Source organism: Aedes albopictus, chromosome 3 (genome assembly GCF_035046485.1).
Source record: "Aedes albopictus strain Foshan chromosome 3, AalbF5, whole genome shotgun sequence".
Classification (NCBI taxonomy): Eukaryota; Metazoa; Arthropoda; class Insecta; order Diptera; family Culicidae; genus Aedes; species Aedes albopictus.
The window spans coordinates 282363444-282384574 of NC_085138.1; the positions used below are offsets into that span (position 1 = coordinate 282363444).

General features: G+C 40.6%; 2 protein-coding genes across 2 annotated transcripts in view; both read right to left on the reverse strand.

Moving 5' to 3' along the window:
• The window catches only part of LOC109418850 (matrix metalloproteinase-2-like), a 513298-nt gene that overhangs the window by 268569 nt on the left and 223598 nt on the right, over positions 1-21131 (reverse strand). The gene's annotated exons all lie outside the window — the stretch shown is intronic.
• LOC109418846 (beta-glucuronidase-like) overlaps positions 16612-21131 on the reverse strand; it is a 43385-nt gene continuing 38865 nt past the window's right edge. The window contains exons 2-5 of the mRNA XM_062861106.1: positions 17993-18101; positions 17633-17933; positions 16883-17569; positions 16612-16816 (exon numbers count right to left, since the gene is read on the reverse strand). Coding sequence (XP_062717090.1) covers positions 16640-16816; positions 16883-17569; positions 17633-17933; positions 17993-18101 — 1274 coding nt within the window. The 3' untranslated portion in view covers positions 16612-16639. The remainder of the gene's footprint in view (positions 16817-16882; positions 17570-17632; positions 17934-17992; positions 18102-21131) is intronic.

Here is a 21131-nt window from a genome sequence, read left to right on the forward strand (position 1 = left end):
TAGACCGGTATTTCAATTATGAGTAAGAAATCCTTCGAACAGTTGAAGAAAAAGCTATATCTTCCTGTGAAAAAAAATGGTATTCTACTCAAGATACTTCATGAGATCTCTTCAAGCATTCTTCAGAAAATTCCTCCCGGCTTTCTTTCCTAAATCTCTCCAGACTACTTTCAGTGATTCCTCCCAGGATTCCTTCAGGTATTTCTCCCGGGATTCTTGCCGAGTTCCTCCCAAGGATCCCATCTGGGGTTCTATCATTGATTTCTCAAGGGGATTTTTTTAGGGATTTCTTTGTAATTTCTCATGGGTTTCTATCAGGGATTCCTCGTGTGATTCTTCCAGATTTTTCTTCTGGAATTCCTTCAATTTTTTTCTCTTCAGGTTTTATCCTGATTCAGGGATTCCTGAAATTTCTTTAGGGATTTCCTTCGCAATGACTTTTGAGATTCCCTCATTGATTTCTTCCTGGACTTAGCCTGAAATATTCCTTTAAAAAAATTATTTCAGAATTCATGTGCGGAATTCCTTCTGAATCCTTTCAGGGATTTCTTCGAAACTTTCTCCCGTGCTTCATCGATTTCTCAGAGATTTTTTTGGCATTTTTCTCCGGATTGATTCAATGATTTGCACTGCGATTCTCTCCATAATTCTTCCATTGGTTGTCCTTGGATTTTTTTTTTTGCCTGTGATCCCTTCAGGGATTGCTCCAGGTTTTTTTCTGGAATTCCGGTGGGAATTCCCCTCGAAATGTTTCTATCGATTCATCCCGGAATTCCTTCAAGAATATTTTTGGCATTCCATCAATTCTACCCTAGGATTTCTTCATCGATTGCTCCCATAAATTCTGGAAATTTCTTCCAGTACTCTTTTACGGATTATTCCCGAAACTGCATCAGGGATTCCTCCAGGATTCATCTGGGGTTTCTCCCGGGACTCCTGTAGGTATTGATCTCGGGCTTCCTTCAAAGATTACGCCTGGGATTTCTTAATTGATTTCTCCCAGGTCACTTTTAAAGATTCCCCCCACATTCATTCAAGGATTCTTTGTGGGATTCTTTTACGGATTTTTTCCCGGAAATCCTTCATTGATTTCTCTCAGGATGTCTTTAGAAATTTCTCCCTGAAGCGAGTTCTTCCACAGATTATTCCTGAGATTCTATCAAGGATTCCTCCAGGTTTTTCCCTGAGATTTCTTCTGAGATTCTTTCAAGTCGTTCACCCGAAATTCCTTCCGGGATTCCTTCCGGACTTCGTTCATGGAATTTCTCCCAGAATTCCTCTATTGATACCTCCTGGGATTATGTCACTTATTTTTACCGTATTTCTTGTGGGGATTTCTCTCAAGATTCAGAGATTATCAGGAAATCAGAAGAAATCAGGGAAGATTAGGGATTATTTCAATTTCATCCGACATTTTTTCAGGCATTCCTCTCGAGACTCATTTAGGAATTTTTTCTGAATATTTTCAGGGACTCCTTCTGAGATTTCTTTCGAAATTTCTTCATTAATTTCACATGATTCCCTTGAAAATTCAGAAATTTATACGGGATTCAGAAATTTATCCTGAGTATCTGTGGAGGATTTTACAGGGGGTTCCTCCTAGAATTTCTGAAAAGATTCTTCTAGGACTTATTTCATTGATTTCTCTCGAGATTATTTTATAAGTTTTTCCAGCACTATTTTCCCTAAATGGTTTTTAGTGATTTTCTCTGGTATTCCGTCAAAGAATTGTTCCGGTATCCATTCAGGTATATTTTCCGGTATTCCATCGGGGATTCCTTCCGAGACTGCTTCATTGATTTGGGGATCTACCAGGTTTACTTTGGGGATTTCTAGTGGGATTCCTTCCGCGATTTTTTCACGTGTTATCATTGGCGTAAATAGGGGGTGGCCAGGGGGGGCCTGGCCCCCTCCAGAATAATCCATTTCGGAAAAAAATCACGCAATTCAGGTGAAAAGTATCATTTTAGTAACAAAAATCTATATCGACATGGCCTTGGCCCCCCCTAGAGCTATGACCTAGTTACGCTTATTATCCCAAGACTGCACTCTGGGTTTTCTCTCGGACTTTATTTACATATTTCTGGGATTGGGATTCCTTCAGGAATTCTTCTTGGGATTCCTTCAGGAATTCCTCGTGGGACTCCTCCATTGATTTTTCCCAGGTTTCCTCTAGAAAGTCGTCGCAAGATTCATTCAATAGGTTCTTTTAGGGATTCATCCCGGGATTCCTATAGGGATTTCTTCCAGAAATTCTTGAAAGATTCCAAAATTGATGTCTCCCCGGATTTCTGCTGACTTTCTTTCAGGTAGTTCTTTCAAAAACTATTGACCCGGTAACACCCCAGTTGTCTCACGATTTAAATCTTCATGAACATGTGTTATCAACAGTGAAGTTTTAATAAATGATTTCATGAAAAAATTGGAAGTTTATGATGTAGCTTCAAAAAATTGTTTCAATGTGGGTCCTTAACCTCAACATCTGACCTTTTTTTTCAAACTCTATTTATGTGTATCAAAAAGCCTTTTTCTCTCGGAATCATGCGCATAAATAGAGCGCATTTAGTCCCCCCAACTACGATGTCGCGCTCACTTGTCATACACTACAGGCGACGCGCTCGACATTACGGCTGGGAGGGCTAAATGCACTCTATGTACGCGCATGCTCTGAATCACAATTTTTCTCTTAGTCTCGCATTCTCATTAGCTCTAACTCATGCTCTGTCATGATGCTCTTTCTGTCTTTGTCGAAATAATTCAGGAGGATACCCTACAGGAATTCTGAGAGAAATAGAAAGAATTTAAAGAAATCCCGAGAGGAATCCCTAGAGAAATCCTTGAAATAATCCCAGAAGGAGTTGTTCAAGCAATGCCAGCAGGATTCTCGGCACCTATACCCATTGGCGGAGCCAGCATTTTCTTTCTTCTTACTCACTCTCCTAAACATACACGAGAAAGAGAAAGATGGAAGAGGGGGCAGCTTGCCTCCTCTTTCATCCTGATCATTCTCTTGCATGTTTAGGAGAGTGAGTAAGAAAAAAGAAAAAGTTGGCTCCGCCAATGCCTATACCTAAAATAACTCCCATTGGATTCCCTGAAAATGTCTTAGCAGAAATTTTTGAAAGAATACCGGTTGAAAATCTCAAATCCCAGCAGAAATCCCTGAAGTTATTCCTGAAGGAGTCACGTAGAGAATACCTGATGGAATACTTAGAGGAATCATGGCATGAATTGGAGTAGGAAACTGAGTTGGTATTCCTGAAATTGGAGGATCTCGGCAGAAATGCATATTATTTCATAGCGGGAGCTCCAAGCAATCAGAGCAGGAATGCCGAATAGAAGATCTAAAACAATTCTTTTAGGATTTTCTAAAGCAATTCCTGCAAAAATCTTATAAGAGATCTCAGAAACAAACCCCACAAGAATGCCGGAAGGAACATATGGAGGAAATCTGGGAAGATTCTCGAGAGCAATGCCTTTGGGAATGCCTGAAGAAATTCCGGGAAGGATTCCTGAAGGTATCTCAGAAAATCTCATCTTATCTTATCTTATTTCTTCACTCTACCCAAACCCTCTATTCTCTACCTTACCGTTTTCCCTGCCCTCTATCCCAAACCTCTATCCTTATCCTACCGAATCCTCTACACTAACTACTACACTATCCTCTACCCTACTTTTTACGCGCGTTCAATTCGATGCATGTATGCATACGGCCGCCACTTTATCATCTTATACGACTTTGTGTTGTCTGGGTACACTAGGGACTGTTCGTAAACCACGTAGACCAAAATTTGGCCATCTCAGACATCCCCTCCCCACTCGTAGACTTTTGTCCACTCACAAATTTGAAAATCTGCATGGGGCGTAGACTGGCCAGAAACACCCACCGCCCTCCCTCCCGTGGTTTATGAACAGTCCCTTACCATCTACTTGAACCCTCTACCTTTTCCGATCCTATCTTCTACCCTCTACCCCAGTAACACACAAGTCAGGCCAAACATTTCAATAGGTCCTATCTGCATTTGAGAGGCTCTCTTTGTTCACTTTCTCTTTCAATTATTGCAATGTAATGGTACACTTTTCAACTATTTTTGCAGTACAAATCAAAAGACGATTGTTTTGATCATCGTTCAATCCAAGGAGACAATCATAAAACAAATAAACAGCTGAGATATTAACGAAAGAGAGGGAAACCAAAGAGAGCCTCTCTTCTGCAGATTGGACTTTTAGACATGTTTGGCCTGAAGTCACATAAAGGTACCGGCAGCGCTGATTTTGGTAGTATTTAGAGTAGTAAATTTGAAGTTATTCTAGCGTTGTGTCAAAATAACGTCAAATAAACTTTAATACAACCAAAACTTGGGCTGCAAAACGGTGAGTCGTTAAGGAGAGCGTCCAACATAGCTCTATTCCTCTCAAGTTCCTACCTCATGCTTCCACGGGTCAAACGATGACAAAGACCGCCAACTAAGAGTTGTGTACTTAGCTGGTAGTGCAGCCTGGGCACTATTGTTCTTCAGCTAGATTGAGGAGGTACGTCCCGAGCGTCTGTTTACCAAGGAGGTGCGGCTCATACAGCGTCTGTTCTGGCATCCATCGGCTGAGTATGAAATGCTGTATCGCGTCAGCTATACCTAAGAAGGCAGCCCCTTCAACGCAATGTAAGCAGCGCGGCCCCGGTAAGGTAGCCAGTTGGGCACGTGTTGGGCTCCTGGCTCGTGAACTGCAGAATGTCGGCGTTATTGTGGCTGTTATCCAGTAGATACGCTGGCCCAAAACTGGAGAAGGCGAATTCCTAGCGGTGGATCCCATCGCCAACACTTCATTCAAGTACCACATCTATCACAGCGGCGGCGATAAGGCAGAACGCGGAGTTGGCTTCATAGTGATCGGGAAGCCGATGAAGCGAGTTATTCGGTGGAAGCCAATAAGCGACCGAATCTGTGTGTTGAGGATGAAGAGCAAATTCATCAACTACAGCCAGATCAGCATCTATGCACCAACGAACGACAAACCCGATGACATGAAGGATGAGTTCTATGAGAGCCTTGATAAGGGCTACGGTGCCCAAAACAAGATGTCAAAATAGTCATCGGAGATGCAAATGCGCAGATCGGCAGAGACAGTTTCTTTCGGCCTGTCATTGGAACGGAAAGCCTTCATTCTGTTACCAACAAAAGGATCGTTTTTGTTGCCAAAACTCTGCTGGGTGAGATCGACGCACCGTGGATTCTTGCTCGAATCAACATGAATGTGATACCCAGACCACTAAGACAACGAAGTTTTCTTCGATTACAATCGCACCGGACTGATTACGCACAGAATGAACCAATTAGGTCGATGTGTGAACTGTTTAATATGTTTTACGACTTGTTTAATTTCAATGTTAGTACTAGAGTTTTTCGTGATCGTGTGAATAGTTTTATATCTTAGGTTTAAGTGTTCATGTAGACTGTGTAGTCCGATGAATTTCAACAACAATAATAATAATAATAATAAAACAATAATGCACGGGTAAAATTCTGATCCCAAAAATCATAAAAACGACTCATGATTTCATGAGCCTAGTGCATTTTCGTTTTATAAAAATACACCATGATTTATGATCATGATATTATGAGCCATTGTCTCGTAACGCTACCAATGCGTTACTTTTTTTCTACAATCATAAAGCTAAATCATATTATTGAGATTTTTAATCATGGTTTAGAATGCGCATTGCTTATGATTTTGTTAGATTTTTTAGGACCATGAAGTTAAATCATCTTATTGAGATTCCGAATCATGGTTCCCGGTGCGCATCGCTTATGATTCTGGTGGATTTTTTAAGACCATGAAGCAAAATCATCTTATTGAGATTTCAAATCATGGTTCCATGTGCGCATCGCTTATGATTCTGGTGGATCATGAAGCTAAATCATCTTATTGAGATTTCGAATCATGGTTCCGGTTGCCCATCGCTTATGATTCTGGTGAACCATAAAGCTAAATCATCTTATTGAAATTTCGAATCATGGTTCCGGGTGCGCATCGCTTATGATTCTGGTGGATCATGAAGCTAAATCATCTTAATGAGATTTCGAATCATGGTTCTGAGTGCGCATCGCTTATAATTCTGGTGTCATTTTTAGAACCAGAAGCCATTCGGGTGCGTTCTCACAAAATTAAGTGTACGGCCATTTTCCCGTCAAAATGGTTTTGACTTTGAACAGCTATAACTTTTTTGTTTATGCATTAAATTTGGTCAAATTTTGTTAAGTAATACACTACATACATACATATAATACTTTGGTATGGGTTCGACTTCGGACCGTTTTTTTTTTCAAATGAACATTTCCATGACTGCTTTGGGCATAGAGTATACGAATGGAAAAATGCTAATTGGAAATGAAAGATTTTTGATAACTGTGGAAGTGCCAAGGAAAGTGCTCGCTCATTGAATACTAAGCTGAGAAAGCCAAGCTCTGTCCCAGTGGGCAAGTTACAACCTCAACAAACCACAACTTTGACGAACGTGCCGTTGAACGCAGCTGGAGCAGGAATACAATTGGACGCTGCCGGGACGGTGACTAGACCGTTTTATGTAGCCGAACCGATCAGACAAGAACAGGCTTGGTATCGTTTGACAGCGCCGGAACACGAACAAACGAAGCCGGGATGGAATTGTATGGATCCGGGGCAAGGAACGACAGCCGCAGTCGTTTGAGCTGGAACGAGATCGATGGCAATCGGATGTAATTTAGAAATGAGTGAACAAAAATGAAAAAAGTTCTTCGGCGCATTTGTTTTACTTACCAGTTTCTACTTTCCCATTCCTCCGGTTCCACTAAGAACACAACAAAGTCACATAAAGAAATTGTTGTATTTAAAACTGTTTATCTAATAAATTAATGGTTTTTTACATTTTTTTTCACCATCCACCAACGATGCCGCACACTGAATGACCACGTTTTGACAGGTACCCGGAGTACGCGTAACGCTACGCGTAACTGGCATGAGTCTGAGCTCATAAAAATGGCTGCAACGAATCATGATATTGGTTGCTCGGATTGTGATTTCATAATCCGAGCAACTAATATCATGATTCGTAATCATGATTTTATAAAATAGCAGATCTTTATGTTTTATGATTTGTGAATCATAAAAACAGGATCGGATTTGTTTCCGTGTGGTCTGCACCTTGTGACATTCGCTACTGCTAGAGGGATGGCAATCAGCAGTACCTACTTTTTTTTTTTTTTTTATCCATTTATTTATTTTGTAGGCACCCTGTGCACTTAGGCCTCTACTGTGCCGATTACCATAGTTTATCTATATCTTTCCTAATCTCCTACACTTTGATACAGAGTCTATTTTTAGTTCTATTGACAATTGCTTGTGTCTCTATATCTACCGTCCTCGCAGTAGGTAGGAGAGAGATCTCATGCCGTACTTGTCGCTACCGTTGTTGTTACAGCAGCGTGTGGTTCCTATACATTTCCTATCCAGTCCATTGTGTGTGCCGCGGGTTCGTTTGCCGTGAATCGTATATTAGGCTTGTTGCCGTCGAAGAGGGTCAGTTGTCTCAGTCACCATCCAATGCTGACGGAGGATGGAAGTGCCCTCCCAATGCACTGTCCTCCGTGCGGCGTCTTTTGGTGGCTGGACGAAGTGTTTTTTTTTTAAGGGGTTGGGAATTTCACCCATGACGATCCGCTTTACTAAGCGAAACTGTACCTCAAAGCTACAGGCCCCGACCAGTACCTACTTCGCACGTAAGAATATCCGAAAACACACCTGGCGACACCCGAGTGGTGACACTTGCTCCCAGATAGACCACGTGCTGGTCGACGGGCGACATTTTTCGGACGTCATAGATGTGAGGTCCTACAGAGGCCCGAACATTGACTCGGATCATTATATTGTAGCCGCAAACATTCGGGCGCGATTATCCAGCGTTACGAGTTCAAGAACAAACAGGACGATGCGTTTCAATATCCAGCGCTTGTCATCCGAAGGGATTGCTGCACAGTACCATCAGAAGCTAGACAAGAGGATAGGAGAGACCAACGGATCTGGAGATAGTAGCAGCGAAGGAGCACCCAGGAACAGGATTAACATAATGGATGACGGTCAAGCAGTGGAACCACCAACACTGGATGAGGTTAAAAAGGCCCTTAAGGGGCTGAAAAACAGCAAGGCTACTGGGAAGGACGAGATCCCGGACGAACTTCTTAAGCACGGAAGCGAGCAGCTACATCAATCAATCCACCAGATTATTATAAAGATTTGGGAGGATGAAGAATTGCCCACCAGCTGGTTGGATGGATTCATATGCCCAATCTACAAGAAAGAGCACAGACTGGAGCGTGCCAATTACAGAGGGATTACCCTTTGAAATTCGGCGTATAATATTGCATGGTATCATAGATGGAACTTCCATTTTGCGGCTGTCATCTTGGATTTTGGTCCGCCATCTGGAATTTCAAAATGGCGTCGAATATCGATTTTTGACTTCTACCCATCGAGTCTGATCGATAGATACTTATAATGCATGGTATTATAGCTCAAACCACCATTTCGTGCCCGCCATCTCGGATTATGGTGCACCATCTTGGATTTGGCGTCGGATATTTATTTTTATATTCTACTTATCATGCCCGATCGCTATAGGACGAGCTTGCTGGTCTAGTGGCTACCGCTTCTGATTCATATGCATAAGGTCCTGGGTTCAATCCCTGGCTCGTCGTCCCTCTCCTCCTACTTTTTGTATCTTTCTATCTACTTTCTCTCTCTCACTCTCTCTCTCTTTCCAACATATACATCTCATCACAGAGAACAGACATCCAAGTCCAGTTCCGAAGCTGTGTAAGGAATTTAACGGCCATTTGAAATCGGCAACACAAGTGGCAACAGCGTGGCGCTGCAATCGATTAATTTTCCATACTAATTTAATTCACCACTTGAAATGTTTCAATTCACCACTGACTGTGGCAATATGGTGTTTGGCGGCGTTAGTGTTGTCATCGTGTATTGGTTTGCAACCTTACTCAAGTGAAGATTCAAATCCTTACACAACTTTCTTAATGAAATTTGTTCTAGCCTGGATGTCTGTTCTCTGTGATCTCATGTATTATTCGTATGTTCGTAGCGATCGCTAAAACCAGAAACGGATTGAAAAAAAAAGCCGTTTCCCCTACTTCCAACTTTCATCACAGCCAGGCTTGGAAAGCGTCAGCGTCAACACGGGTCGTCACGCGAATTTTACCGAAGTGCCTCTCTCAATGTCATCGAATCGAGAGCCAATGACCAAGAGAGGCAAACAATGTTCGCTCATTTTTCGGTCATGACGGAGCGTGACATGGTTGTAAACGAGGCAATTAATACAACATTCATGGATTTTGTCATTGTTTAAAACCTGCAAAGCATAAATGTATATCCTTTCTATCAGTTAAATACAACGGCTAGCCTAAATTTGCTTGGACCAGGTGAAAATTTTAATTTCAAAACAATATGAAAGTTTCCGTCATGACGCTTGATCATAGCAAAATGACATGACGAAGTGCGTGAATGCTCGTTTTGTCTTGTGACGATGAAAGGGCCTACAAGTTCATCGTCATGGGAAGCTCACGACCAATAACAGCGCTGAGCACAGTGTCAATCTATGTATCATATAACGCCTAGAAGGTATGCAACCAAGCGGATTGTGCCGCTTCACAGTAATATTCACACAATCTCTATCGCTTTGCTTTGTTTGGAGTGTGAAAATCGGCTATAAATTGAAAACTCCCTTGCCGATTATTTTTCTCAAATGAGAGTACCGTCAAACGGGGTTACTTGCAACAGCAGTGTAACTTGCAACACGATTATTGCGCAGTTCCCACCCAACTGGACCCCTTTCGCAGTTAGTATAAGTGCGGGATCGTGAATAAAACTGCGATTTTGCATCGAATCGTTTCGGTGTCTTCTGCGCACTTATTCAGCACTTTGTAATGCATAAGTGCGCAGAAGACACCGACACGATTCGATGCAAAATCGCAGTTTTATTCACGATCCCGCACTTATACTAACTGTGAGAGGGGTCCAGTGGGGTGGGAAATGCGCAATACATACAAAAAATGTGAACTTTTTTCAGATAATAATGAAAGCTAGTATGCTCCACCATTTTGGTTATCAATATTATTTGTACCAAAGATCGTTTTAGTGAAAAAATCAGTTTTGTTTTTTTTGCTTATTGTTTAGCTACACTGTTAAAACGGTTTGCTCATTTGATGCCATAAAAACAAGTATGAAAATCGTGCTTTATCTTTCTCCTATGGTAAGTGCGATCAGTCTGATGACCTTCCTTGCAGTTAGGGTAACTAATAGTAAGCTCAACCGAATGATAAAAGTTTGGTAAATTCATCGACTAAGTAATGTAAAAAATCATTATTATATTCGACAATCACTATGGGGTAACTTGCAACAGTTGAAATTGACAAAACCTTCTATAACTTATTTTCCTTTCACGATATTTCGGTTAGAAATAATCGAAATGGATCATTTATTAATTACGTAACGTGCTAATTTTCAAATATCGACTCATTTTTACCATTTGTTTGCACGTGACTTTCAAACATTTTTAAGGGCTTCCATATTTTAAAATTTTATTCATGTTTTACCTTGATGAAAGTTTAATTCAGTTGATGAACGTTCTAAAACAATAACCAACATCTATTCTGAACCTAGATGGAGTAAATCATTTCAATAGAATGCCCAAATTGACGGATTTGATGATTACAAAGTTGAATTTAAACACCCATTCACATTATTTTAGCTGAAGTAGCCAAACACCACTTTAAACTAAAATTACCTAAAGATTACTCACTTTACCTTTCCAACAAATTGCATTAAGCAATGTTGACATTTTTTAACTAGTACTGAGTCATGAGATCCATATATGTTTCATATTTGACGGGCGTAAGACCTGCTGTGAAAAGATATACTCTCGCTTATAATAACTACCAACCCTTTACTAAAAAATCGTTTCGCCGTTGGTTAGTGTACATCTTTTCAAAGCATTTTTATGCATTACATCAAAAACTTACAATATGACCAAGAATTTGAATGTTAGTGCAGTTTAATGGTAGCCTACTTAGCTTCACGCCATGTGTTGCAAGTTACCCCACAGATGGGCTAACTTGCAACAAGCATGTATTTCGCTCTTCTTGATTAGGTGGCAACGTTTTTTAGTAAATGAAATCCTGCATAGTATTCTACTCGTGGTACACGATGCTTTACAGTATGTTTCAAATATTTAGATTTTCAATGATATTGCTTCAAAGTCGAAAAGTGTTGCAAGTTACCCCATTTGACGGTATAATTTAACACTATGACTCAAGAAATATCGATAATTACCGAAAACACTGATCATAAGCATCTATATCGAGAGAAAAACACTGATGTTTGTGCTACTGTTGATGTTTATAAAAGCATTAAACAAAAGATGATTACAAATTAGAACCAACAGTAGATGACGCGCAGGTGGGCACAGTGGGCCTGGGCATGTTCACACACTGAAGATGCCTGTTAGTCCCAAGCAGCTATCTCATTGGTTCCTTGTGTGAATGTAGCTGGTCAGGCGATACTGGAGTAGCAACTGCGGGCGGTCAAACAAGCTCAAGCTCAAGCTCTACTTATCATACCCGATCGATATATACCCATATTGCATAGAATCCGAGCAGCACCGCCGTTGAATAGCATACATTCTGGAGTCTTGGCCGCCATCTTAGAATCCAAGCCGTCATCTTGAATCCCAATACCCGTATAACCACCTCCACAACCTAAGGATTGTGTATGTCAAATCTGGTTGAGCCATTGCAAGGGGCTGTCCATTAATTACGTAAGGATTTATAGGGGGAGAGAGAGTTTGGAAAATCTTACGCGCCATACAAAAATATTTGGGTTCTCATACAAAAAATCTTACAAGGGAGGGAGGGGGTGTCGAAGAATCGTGAAAATTCACTTACGTAATTAATGGGCAGCCCCAAGAAAATTAATGTATTTCGCCTAACTCTGGCGATATTCACGTCAAAAGGACTGTACTATAATTCTCCCTGCAATTTCTCTCAGAATTCTTCCAGGGGTTCCTCTAAGTCTAAGATATTCAAAAGAAATGCTTTTGGTTTGTTTCAGGGACTACTCCCAAGATTTTCCTCCGGAGATTCTGACGGATTCATTTCGGGTTTCTTTCATGGATCCCTTCCGAAATCCCTATACGAATTCTCCCCAGGATTCCATCATTGAGTCCTCCCGGGATTCTTTCATTGTTTCTTCTCAGGATTTTCATAGGGATTTATCCGAGATTCTTTCAGGTGCTATTCAAGGATTCTTCCCGGGATTCTTTTAGGGATTTCTCCCAGGAATATTTTAGGAATTTCTTCCGACATTTTTTCAGGTATTCCCGTCAATATTTATTAAGGGATTTCTACATCGATTCCTCGCGGATTTGTTTCAGAGATTTTTATCCGAATTTTTCGCGGCAATCAATTAACCAAATACCACCATTTAGGCCCGCCCATGTGGACGTATGTACGTTTGGCATAATTATCTGCATCATTAGCCATGTTATTCTGTCAATATTTTACTAGAAGAGGAGGTTAATAGCGTGTGTGCGATTTCTTTAGGAATCCTTCCGGCATTCTTTCATTGAATCTTCTCAGAATTCCTTCCTAGGTTTCTCCTGGGATTCCTTTCGGGATTGTTTTTGGAATACTTTCAGGATTCTTTTAGAGACTCCTCTTTAGATTCTTTTAGGGATTGCTCCCGGGATTATTTCAGAGATTTTTACCAGGATTCCTCCCTGATTCTTTCTGGGATTACTCCAGGAACTCCTTCCGAGAATCATCCCGAGATCCCTCTCGGGATTCGTTCTGGAATTTCTCCGGGAATTTCTCGAGGAATTTTCTTTATAATGGATTCCTCCACCAGATGTATCGTCATTTCTGGATTCACCCTTACGAGAAGATCCTGTACCAACCGTAAATTGAACCCAAATATATTGAATAAAAATGTTTGAAATCTGTTGCAAAACCTATCGGATACAATTTTTTTTTTTCAAAATTAATCTGTTGCAAAACCTATCGGATACAACTTTTTTTTTCCAAAATTTTAGACAGAAATGAAATACATAGGGTTTGGGACCCTTTGAGCAGGGGGGCCTATTTTGGGCACTCGCCGCTAAAACTCTATCAATTTTTAATCAATTGAGTTGATGTTTGGGACACAGTGTCTAGCTATGAACAAAAATTGTAGTCAATTTTTTATTTTATATATTTATTTGACTATGTCTTCAGCAGTAGCTGTACAGACTGAGTAATTATCCTATTAAATTGGTTGAAAAATTGACTGAATTATAGCAGCAAGTGCCCAAAATAAGTCTCCCTGCCCAAAGTCTTGAAGTTATGACAGGAAACCAAAATATGTAACAGCGAACCTGTAAAATTTAGCCTTCATTATTACCATTTCAATGGACTACCCGCTTTGAGCGCAGCCACAGTTGATCAGCAGGAGTAAATCAATTTAATTTTGTATAACGAAATGCATCTAAACTTGAATTACTTGAAATACAAAGCTTTTCCCGAAAAAATATTTGGTAGGCTTAATAGTGGTCACCATTGTACACAACCACTACCAAATATTTTTTTCGAATAATGTGTTCCACTTTGAAGAATTTGCCTTTAGATGGTATTCGCCATACAATATTTTTGCGATTTACTTTTAGCGATTTTTCGTGCATAGAAGCTAGCGCCACATTAGTCGATGCGGAGAGTAGGAAAACAGCCGATGTAGTTAATTCATTGCCATCAATTTACGATAGACGAATTTCGCGCCAACTCGACCAACGGTTGGCAGCACCCTCTCAGAATCGAATGAAACTTTGTGGGCATAAACAATAGGTCTTTCTAAGCTACTTTGCATATTTTGTTTTTCGAAATTTTTCAAGAGTAACATTTGAAGAGGGCCTAATATTTTCCATAGACTTTTTTCAAATCGATGTAACTCAAAAATGACAAGACCTACAAAAAAGTGTTGTATGGCGGACTATCGTGAAATTCCATGAAGTTTTTTAGAAAAATACCCAAAAAATACAAAATTAATTCCTACACTGAAAAATAAAAGTTTTAAAAATTTAAATCGATATTACAAAAAACCCTATGTTTTTAAATCGATGATTTTTTTCTGGAGAAAGGTATTTCAATTACCTACATTTTCGCCAAACAATGTTGCTGTGACATATTTAAGGGAAAAAAGTTTTTCTAACAAAAACTTTTTTCATGTCTACATTGAGTGAATATTTTTCATCGTGTTTCGTGCCAACATGGCCATATATAGGTTCAGTAGCCTCTCATCAACCAATATAACTTTATGGATGTTTAAAAATTTATTGAAGAATCAATTTTGTATAATCTAGCATTTATCTAGACTAACATTTGAAAAAGGCGTATTAGGGTGGCCCCCACTTATATGAAAAACATAAAATTCGGAAAATGCCAAGGCTTACCTCCTGTATCAGTTGTTTTGGACTCCCAGAAGCTACGTTCAGCATTTGAGCGAAATCGATTTAGTCTAAGGGGTGATACACAAATTATGTCACGCAAAATTCGACCTTTTTCAACGCCCCCTCTCCTCTATGTCACGCTTTTTGTATGCGACCTCACGATTGTTTGTATGGGTCGTCATGTTCTGCAAAACCTCGCCCCCCTCCCCTCCTAAAGCGTGACGTAATTTGTGCATGGCCCCTAAGGGAGCGCTCAACGAGCTTGAAGTTTGTATGGGAAAACATGGCCAAATGTATGGAGAAATCTTAAGCTTTTGATTTTTGCCGCTAGGTGGCGCTGCAAGTGTTCAACTAATAAAACCTTAGCTATTCTTGTGACGATATGTCGAACAACTTTGTCGAAGACCGCAAAGTGATCCGAAGCTTGTTAAAAATGTATACCCTAGGTAAAGTGAGGTGAACCATTATTTTCGTTTTTCCAATACATGTAAAGGTATATCAATAATGAAATCCCAATGCTTCGCATCACTGACGGATCACTTACGGGTCTTCAACAAAGTTGTTTGGCATATAGTCACCTACAATAATATCAAAATTTTTATTAATTGAACGCTTACAGCGCCACCTAGCGGCAAAAATCAAAAGCTTAAGATTTCTCCATACATTTGGCCATGTTTTCCCATACAAACTTCAAGCTCGTTGAGCGCTCCCTTAAGGGCCATGCACAAATTACGTCACGCTTTAGGAGGGGAGGGAAGCGAGGTTTTGCAGAACATGACGACCCATACAAACAATCGTGAGGTCGCATACAAAAAGCGTGACATAGAGAGGGGGCGTTGAAAAAGGTCGAATTTTGCGTGACATAATTTGTGTATCACCCCTAGACTAAATCGATTTCGCTCAAATGCTGAACGTAGCTCCTGGGAGTCCAAAACAAGCGATACAGGAGGTAAGACTTGGCATTTTTCGAATTTTATGTTTTTCATATAAGTGTGAGCCACCCTAATACGCCCTTTCAAATGTTAGTCTAGATAAATGTTAGATTATGCAAAATTCATTCTTAAACAAATTTTTAAACACCCATAAATTTTCATTGGTTGATGAGAGGCTACTGAACCTATATATGGCCATGTTAGCACGAAACACGATGAAAAATATTCACTCAATGTAGACATGAAAAAAGTTTTGTTAGAAAAACTTTTTTCCCTTAAATATGTCACAGCAACATTGTTTGGAGAAAATGTAGGTAATTGAAATACCTTTCTCCAGAAAAAAATTATCGATTTAAAAACATAGGGTTTTTTGTAATATCGATTTATATTTTTAGAACCTTTATTTTTCAGTGTAGGAATTAATTTTGTATTTTTTGGATATTTTTCTAAAAAACTTCATGGAATTTCACGATAGTCCGCCATACAACACTTTTTTGTAGGTCTTGCCATTTTTGAGTTACATCGATTTGAAAAAAATCTATGAAAAAAATTAGGCCCTTTTCAAATGTTACTCCTGAAAAATTTCGAAAAACAAAATATGCAAAGTTGCTTAGAAAGACCTATTGTTTATGCCCACAAAGTTTCGTTCGATTCTGAGAGGGTGCTGCCAGCCCCATAGAAGGGTTGGCGCGAAATTCGTCGATAGCAACGATGGTTTCAAAATTATTTTGAAACAGTCGATTCAGTGTTATGTAATTATGTAGCAAGAGAAGACTCCCAAAATTGTTATAACTCTGTCTCTCATCCCATAGTCAAGCCAGGAGAAATTGTTTATGATAGAAGACGGTATACGACACTATCCCTGAAGAAAGTCATTGCAAAAAGGCCGAAACGTCGAAATAGTTTAAATTACTTGTCTTGACACAATGACTGAGAAAGCCAATTTCATAAAAGATGAAGGTAAGAAAATATATCATTGGGATTTATTTCCAAGAGCATTGATGTAGTTCTTCAAAATTTCAATTGTAAGATCGGTTGGGTACTTTGAAACTTGACGATTCAGTCAGAAAATTCAGCAGAATGAACTCTGGAATCTTTCTACTTTCTAGAAAAAAAAGTAGACTCACTCTTATGGGCGGACGTGTAATCCACATGACCGCTCGAAAACCACTGTTCAAGAAGAAAATACTTACTCTGTATCCACACTGGGACATTCGTCAATTATCATAATACCGTGTTCGTCTGCAAACTGCATACTCTCCTCCGAGTACGGATAGTGTGAAGTGCGATAGGCGTTTGCACCTACCCACTTCAATAGATTAAAATCTTTGGTCAGCAAGGCGTAGTCAAGACCTTTTCCTCGAATCTGCGAAAGGAAAATTTCTCAATACCGAAGTGGCGAAGAAGAATAAAATAGAACACGAATCCTTACATCTGAATCCTCGTGCCTTCCGAACCCGCGGAAGTAAATTGGACGCCCATTGATCAACAACGACGTATTGGTCCATTCCAGCGTCCTCACGCCCACTTTCATCCTGTACACATCGTGAATTTCTCCCAGAGGCTTGGTCGCCTCGTTGCTCTTACCCTCTAACGTGACTTCCATATTGTACAAATATCCCGGCTCTTCGTGCATCAAATATGGCCACCATGGTTTCACATTTTTCACTAATACTACCCCCTTCAGATCCGCCCCAGCAGTGGTATCCGTCGCCACTACCGACCCGTTCTTGTCTATGATCTTCACTGTCGCCTGCAGATCCTGGTAACTACCGTTCAGGTTGCTCTTTACACTGTAGTAGATGTGACCCTCGTCACCCACCAGGTCGGTGTTAACCACAACGTCACGGATGAACACTCGCGGAACCGTGTACAACATCACCGACCGGTGAATACCGGCGTAGTTAAAGAAGTCGAACGTGTACGTTTGCACCAACTCGACACCTCCATCCACCGGTTGATTCTGTACCTTGCCTTGCGGCACCGTCACTTGTAGGAGCACGTTGTCGCAGAGCACCGTTATACGATTCTCGGCTCCGTACTTTAGCTCCGTCGAGATATCCGCCTCAAATGGCAGATGCCCGATTTCATGTTTGGCCACTTGAATTCCATTGATCCACTGAAAACCATCCAAACTGTTAGAGTTCTGCTTATCCTAGTACGCCTTCCCTCCTCTACTCACCACAATCGTGTCGTAGTGCACCGACCCGAACCGCACAAACACCCGCTGATCCTGAGCGCCCCAGGATTTTGGCACAAAAAATCGCCGATCGTACCACACCGTGCCCACGTGGTCCCGGAGGGCGGCGTCCTCCGTCACGTCGTTATAGCTACTGGGCACCGGCATCTGAATGGTGCGCTTAAACCTACTTAAATCATCGCTAAACCACTTCTCCCGCAGGCCCTGCGAGGGATTATTGCTGTCCGATCGGACAAAGTTCCACATTCCGTCCAGCTTCTTGACCTCCCGCGTTTCCGATTCACTGAAATGGGTTACCGTTTTTTACTTTTTCAACAAAACTTACAAAAAAAATGATATTACCGAGGATACAGCAGTCCCTCCGATGAGGATTCGTTTCCGTTGGAAAACATGGTGCCGAATACTGAGTTGACCATGTAGCCGATTACTCCCATAATCAGAAAGGTGAGAGCTGTCAAAGGATGAAACAAGAAGAAGAATGGTCAGATTTCAGTTTGCACTGAACTTTCATGTTGTGCGGAAGACAAAATTCTGCTGATTGTAAGTCTCCAGATCTTAAAGCGGTCAAGTAACATTTTTATAGTAGAATATATTATTGACTATCACTATCATTTTGCACAGTACGTAGTTGAAACTAGCCATAAAGCAATGAAATCTTAGTGCTACACTAGCAACTACACTTTCCGATACTTCTCAGATTATCCTACACAGCTAATCGCGTTCGGTAATTTTTACCGAATTCTCAACTGCTGAGCGTTCGGTAATGGAAACTGTTTGATGGTAGATCTTCAACAGCGTTGCAATATTTACCGATTCGAAGTTACCGCTCGAAAATCGCAATGCAAGGCTTAAAAATCTCTAAACTCGTGGTGTGCGGTCTTAATCCTATTCTTGAACTTATGTCGCACTGGGTAGATTGTCGCAACAACTTGGCAACATTTTCGTAAGCCTGGGGTAAATTTTTATGGGACCAAACTTTGTCATACACACTCAATCCAGAATTGCTTCTTCGGTACTTTTTTGACGAAAATAGAACAGCAGAACTATTTCGGTAGCTTCGGTAATCGATTTTACTGAGGCTCAGTACACCAACTGTCAAAAACGGGTGCAAAAGGTAAACAATCGATGATTACTGTATTCAGCTGTTGTATTTTCGTCAAAAATTTACCGAACACGGTATTCAAAATTGAGTGTGTATGGATGCTGAATAGAATAAGCCCAATGAATATATTGACGGTTTTCCCCCTTATCAAACGCGACGATTTGAATCTGTCGCGGATGAAACCGTCGCCAGAGTCGTCGCAGCCAATCAGCAAACGGGAGTCTGACGTTTCTCTGACCTCACTAACACAAACAGCAGAAGAGATGGTGATTGATTCGTTGCGATGATTCATAAATGCCGACTGGAAGTTGGCAGCGTGTTTTGTTATGAAAGCAACATACAATATCGCTGAAAAAAGGCGGAGATACCGCTCATTTGAGTAGTGCAGGTTCATCTTATGTTGAGGGCGATTGCTCGACAAAAAATATACAAAACAAATTAAGGTGAAGATATTACGAAGCCACACCTTGAACTTTCAAGATCACAAATCTGATTCGGGTATTTGTTGAGCAGATTATCCCCCATGGTTTAGAAGCAGAAAATGATATCTCTTCTCGACATTTCGTCTAGCAGGGATTAGGAAATTGAGTGTTTGTGGATGCCCCCAAGAGGGAGTCTTGCCACCGCTTTTGTGGAATCTCGTAGCAGATACGCTATTGAGGCAACTCAATAATAGCGGTTTTCCTACTTCTGATTTTGCCGACGACTACCTAGCATTGTTAGTTGGTATGTGTATCACCACCCTTTTCGACCTGATGCAAAACGCCCTTCAGGTAGTTGAGGGTTGGTGTCGCCAATATGGCCTTTCGGTTATTCCGAGTAAAACATTTATTGTTCTTTTTACGGAAAGGCGAAACCGTAATGGCGTTCGACCTTTGCGTCTCTTTGATTCTGAAATCGATGTGACTGAACAGTAGACCTCTTCATAAAAAATGAAATTTCTCGAATTCAACCAGTCACCCCCACATCTTAATTCTTATGCTGAAACAAACTTCTGGTCAAATTTTCAGCTAAATTGGTGAAGATTTCGAGGTGCCTCAAGTCAAAAATGTGTTTTTTGGTAATTTTTCGCCTTTAAAAAATGCCCATGGAGGCTAGAAGCCATATAAAATATCGTGGCAACCCTTAAATGAAAGATATGTCTATTCCTTACAACTTTTGTGAACATTATGTACTGATACGAGGATGTTTTGATCATGTTTATCCGTTTTTCAGACATGCAAGTATGCTAAAAAGCTACATTTTACAACAGTTTTTGTTCTACGAAATTCAAACACTCAATTTTTATCAAAAGTTTCAAACCATCATATTACCCACAATATTCTGAACAATATTGCCATACATCATTTTCTTACCCGATCTACGGGAAAAATCACAAAAATCGAAAAGTAGAAGCTATTCTGAGTTTTTTGATAACTGGGGCTGACGCAACTGCTGGCAGGCAGAAAAAACAAACATAGTAGCTTTGCTTTTTCTTGATGATTGCAATGATTGATCATTGATTCAAGTGACAGGTTGGCACAAGTACACATTGCCTTAACAAAAGTGGCATATAATGTACCTCAGTAGAATATGAGAAATGGTTCAGATGGTAAGGCTTTGGACTGGCAAACCAAAGGTTCAGAACAGGTTCAGTGAACAGGTAAAGTATGTTGGAGACATTCTTGATTCCAAGCTTTCCTGGACACCTCACATTGAGTTCAGAATCAAGAAAGTTTGTATGGCCTTCGGGCAATGCCGGCGAACCTTTGGTACAACTTGGGGTCTTAAACGCAAGTATATCAAATGGATCTAAACAAATGTTGTTCGGCCAATATTGGCCTATGGATGTCTTGTGTGGTGGCAAAAGGGCGAAATGAGAATCAATCAAAGTTAGGCCATCTGCAAAGGATGTGCTTAATGGCGATGTCTGGAGCGTTCTCTTCAACTCCCACGGCAGCGCTCGAAGTTCTGTTTGACGTTGCTCTACTACACATCCATCTCAAACAAGAAGCACTTTCTTGCACTCACCGTCTACGGGTGTTTGGTCTACTAGAGGAAACTCCTGTGAACCGCACATCAACACACACCTCGTTGTTTCCACTTTTGGTGAATTGGGACAAAATTGTCCTTGCTCCAAGTGATCTTACAATTGCTTGTAATTTTCCATATAGGACATTTTCCACGAAATTCCCTTCCCGGGAAGAGTGGACATCTGGATATCTGGAAAGAAGTATTTCAGACGGCATCGTATGTTACACTGATGGCTCCCTTCTCGAAGGTCGAGCAGGTGCTGGTGTTTATTCTCGTGAGCTAAGGCTGTATCTGTCTTACTCACTTGGTAGACACTGTACCGTTTTCAGGCCGAAATCTTTGTTCCTATGTGCGGAGTGCAATCAG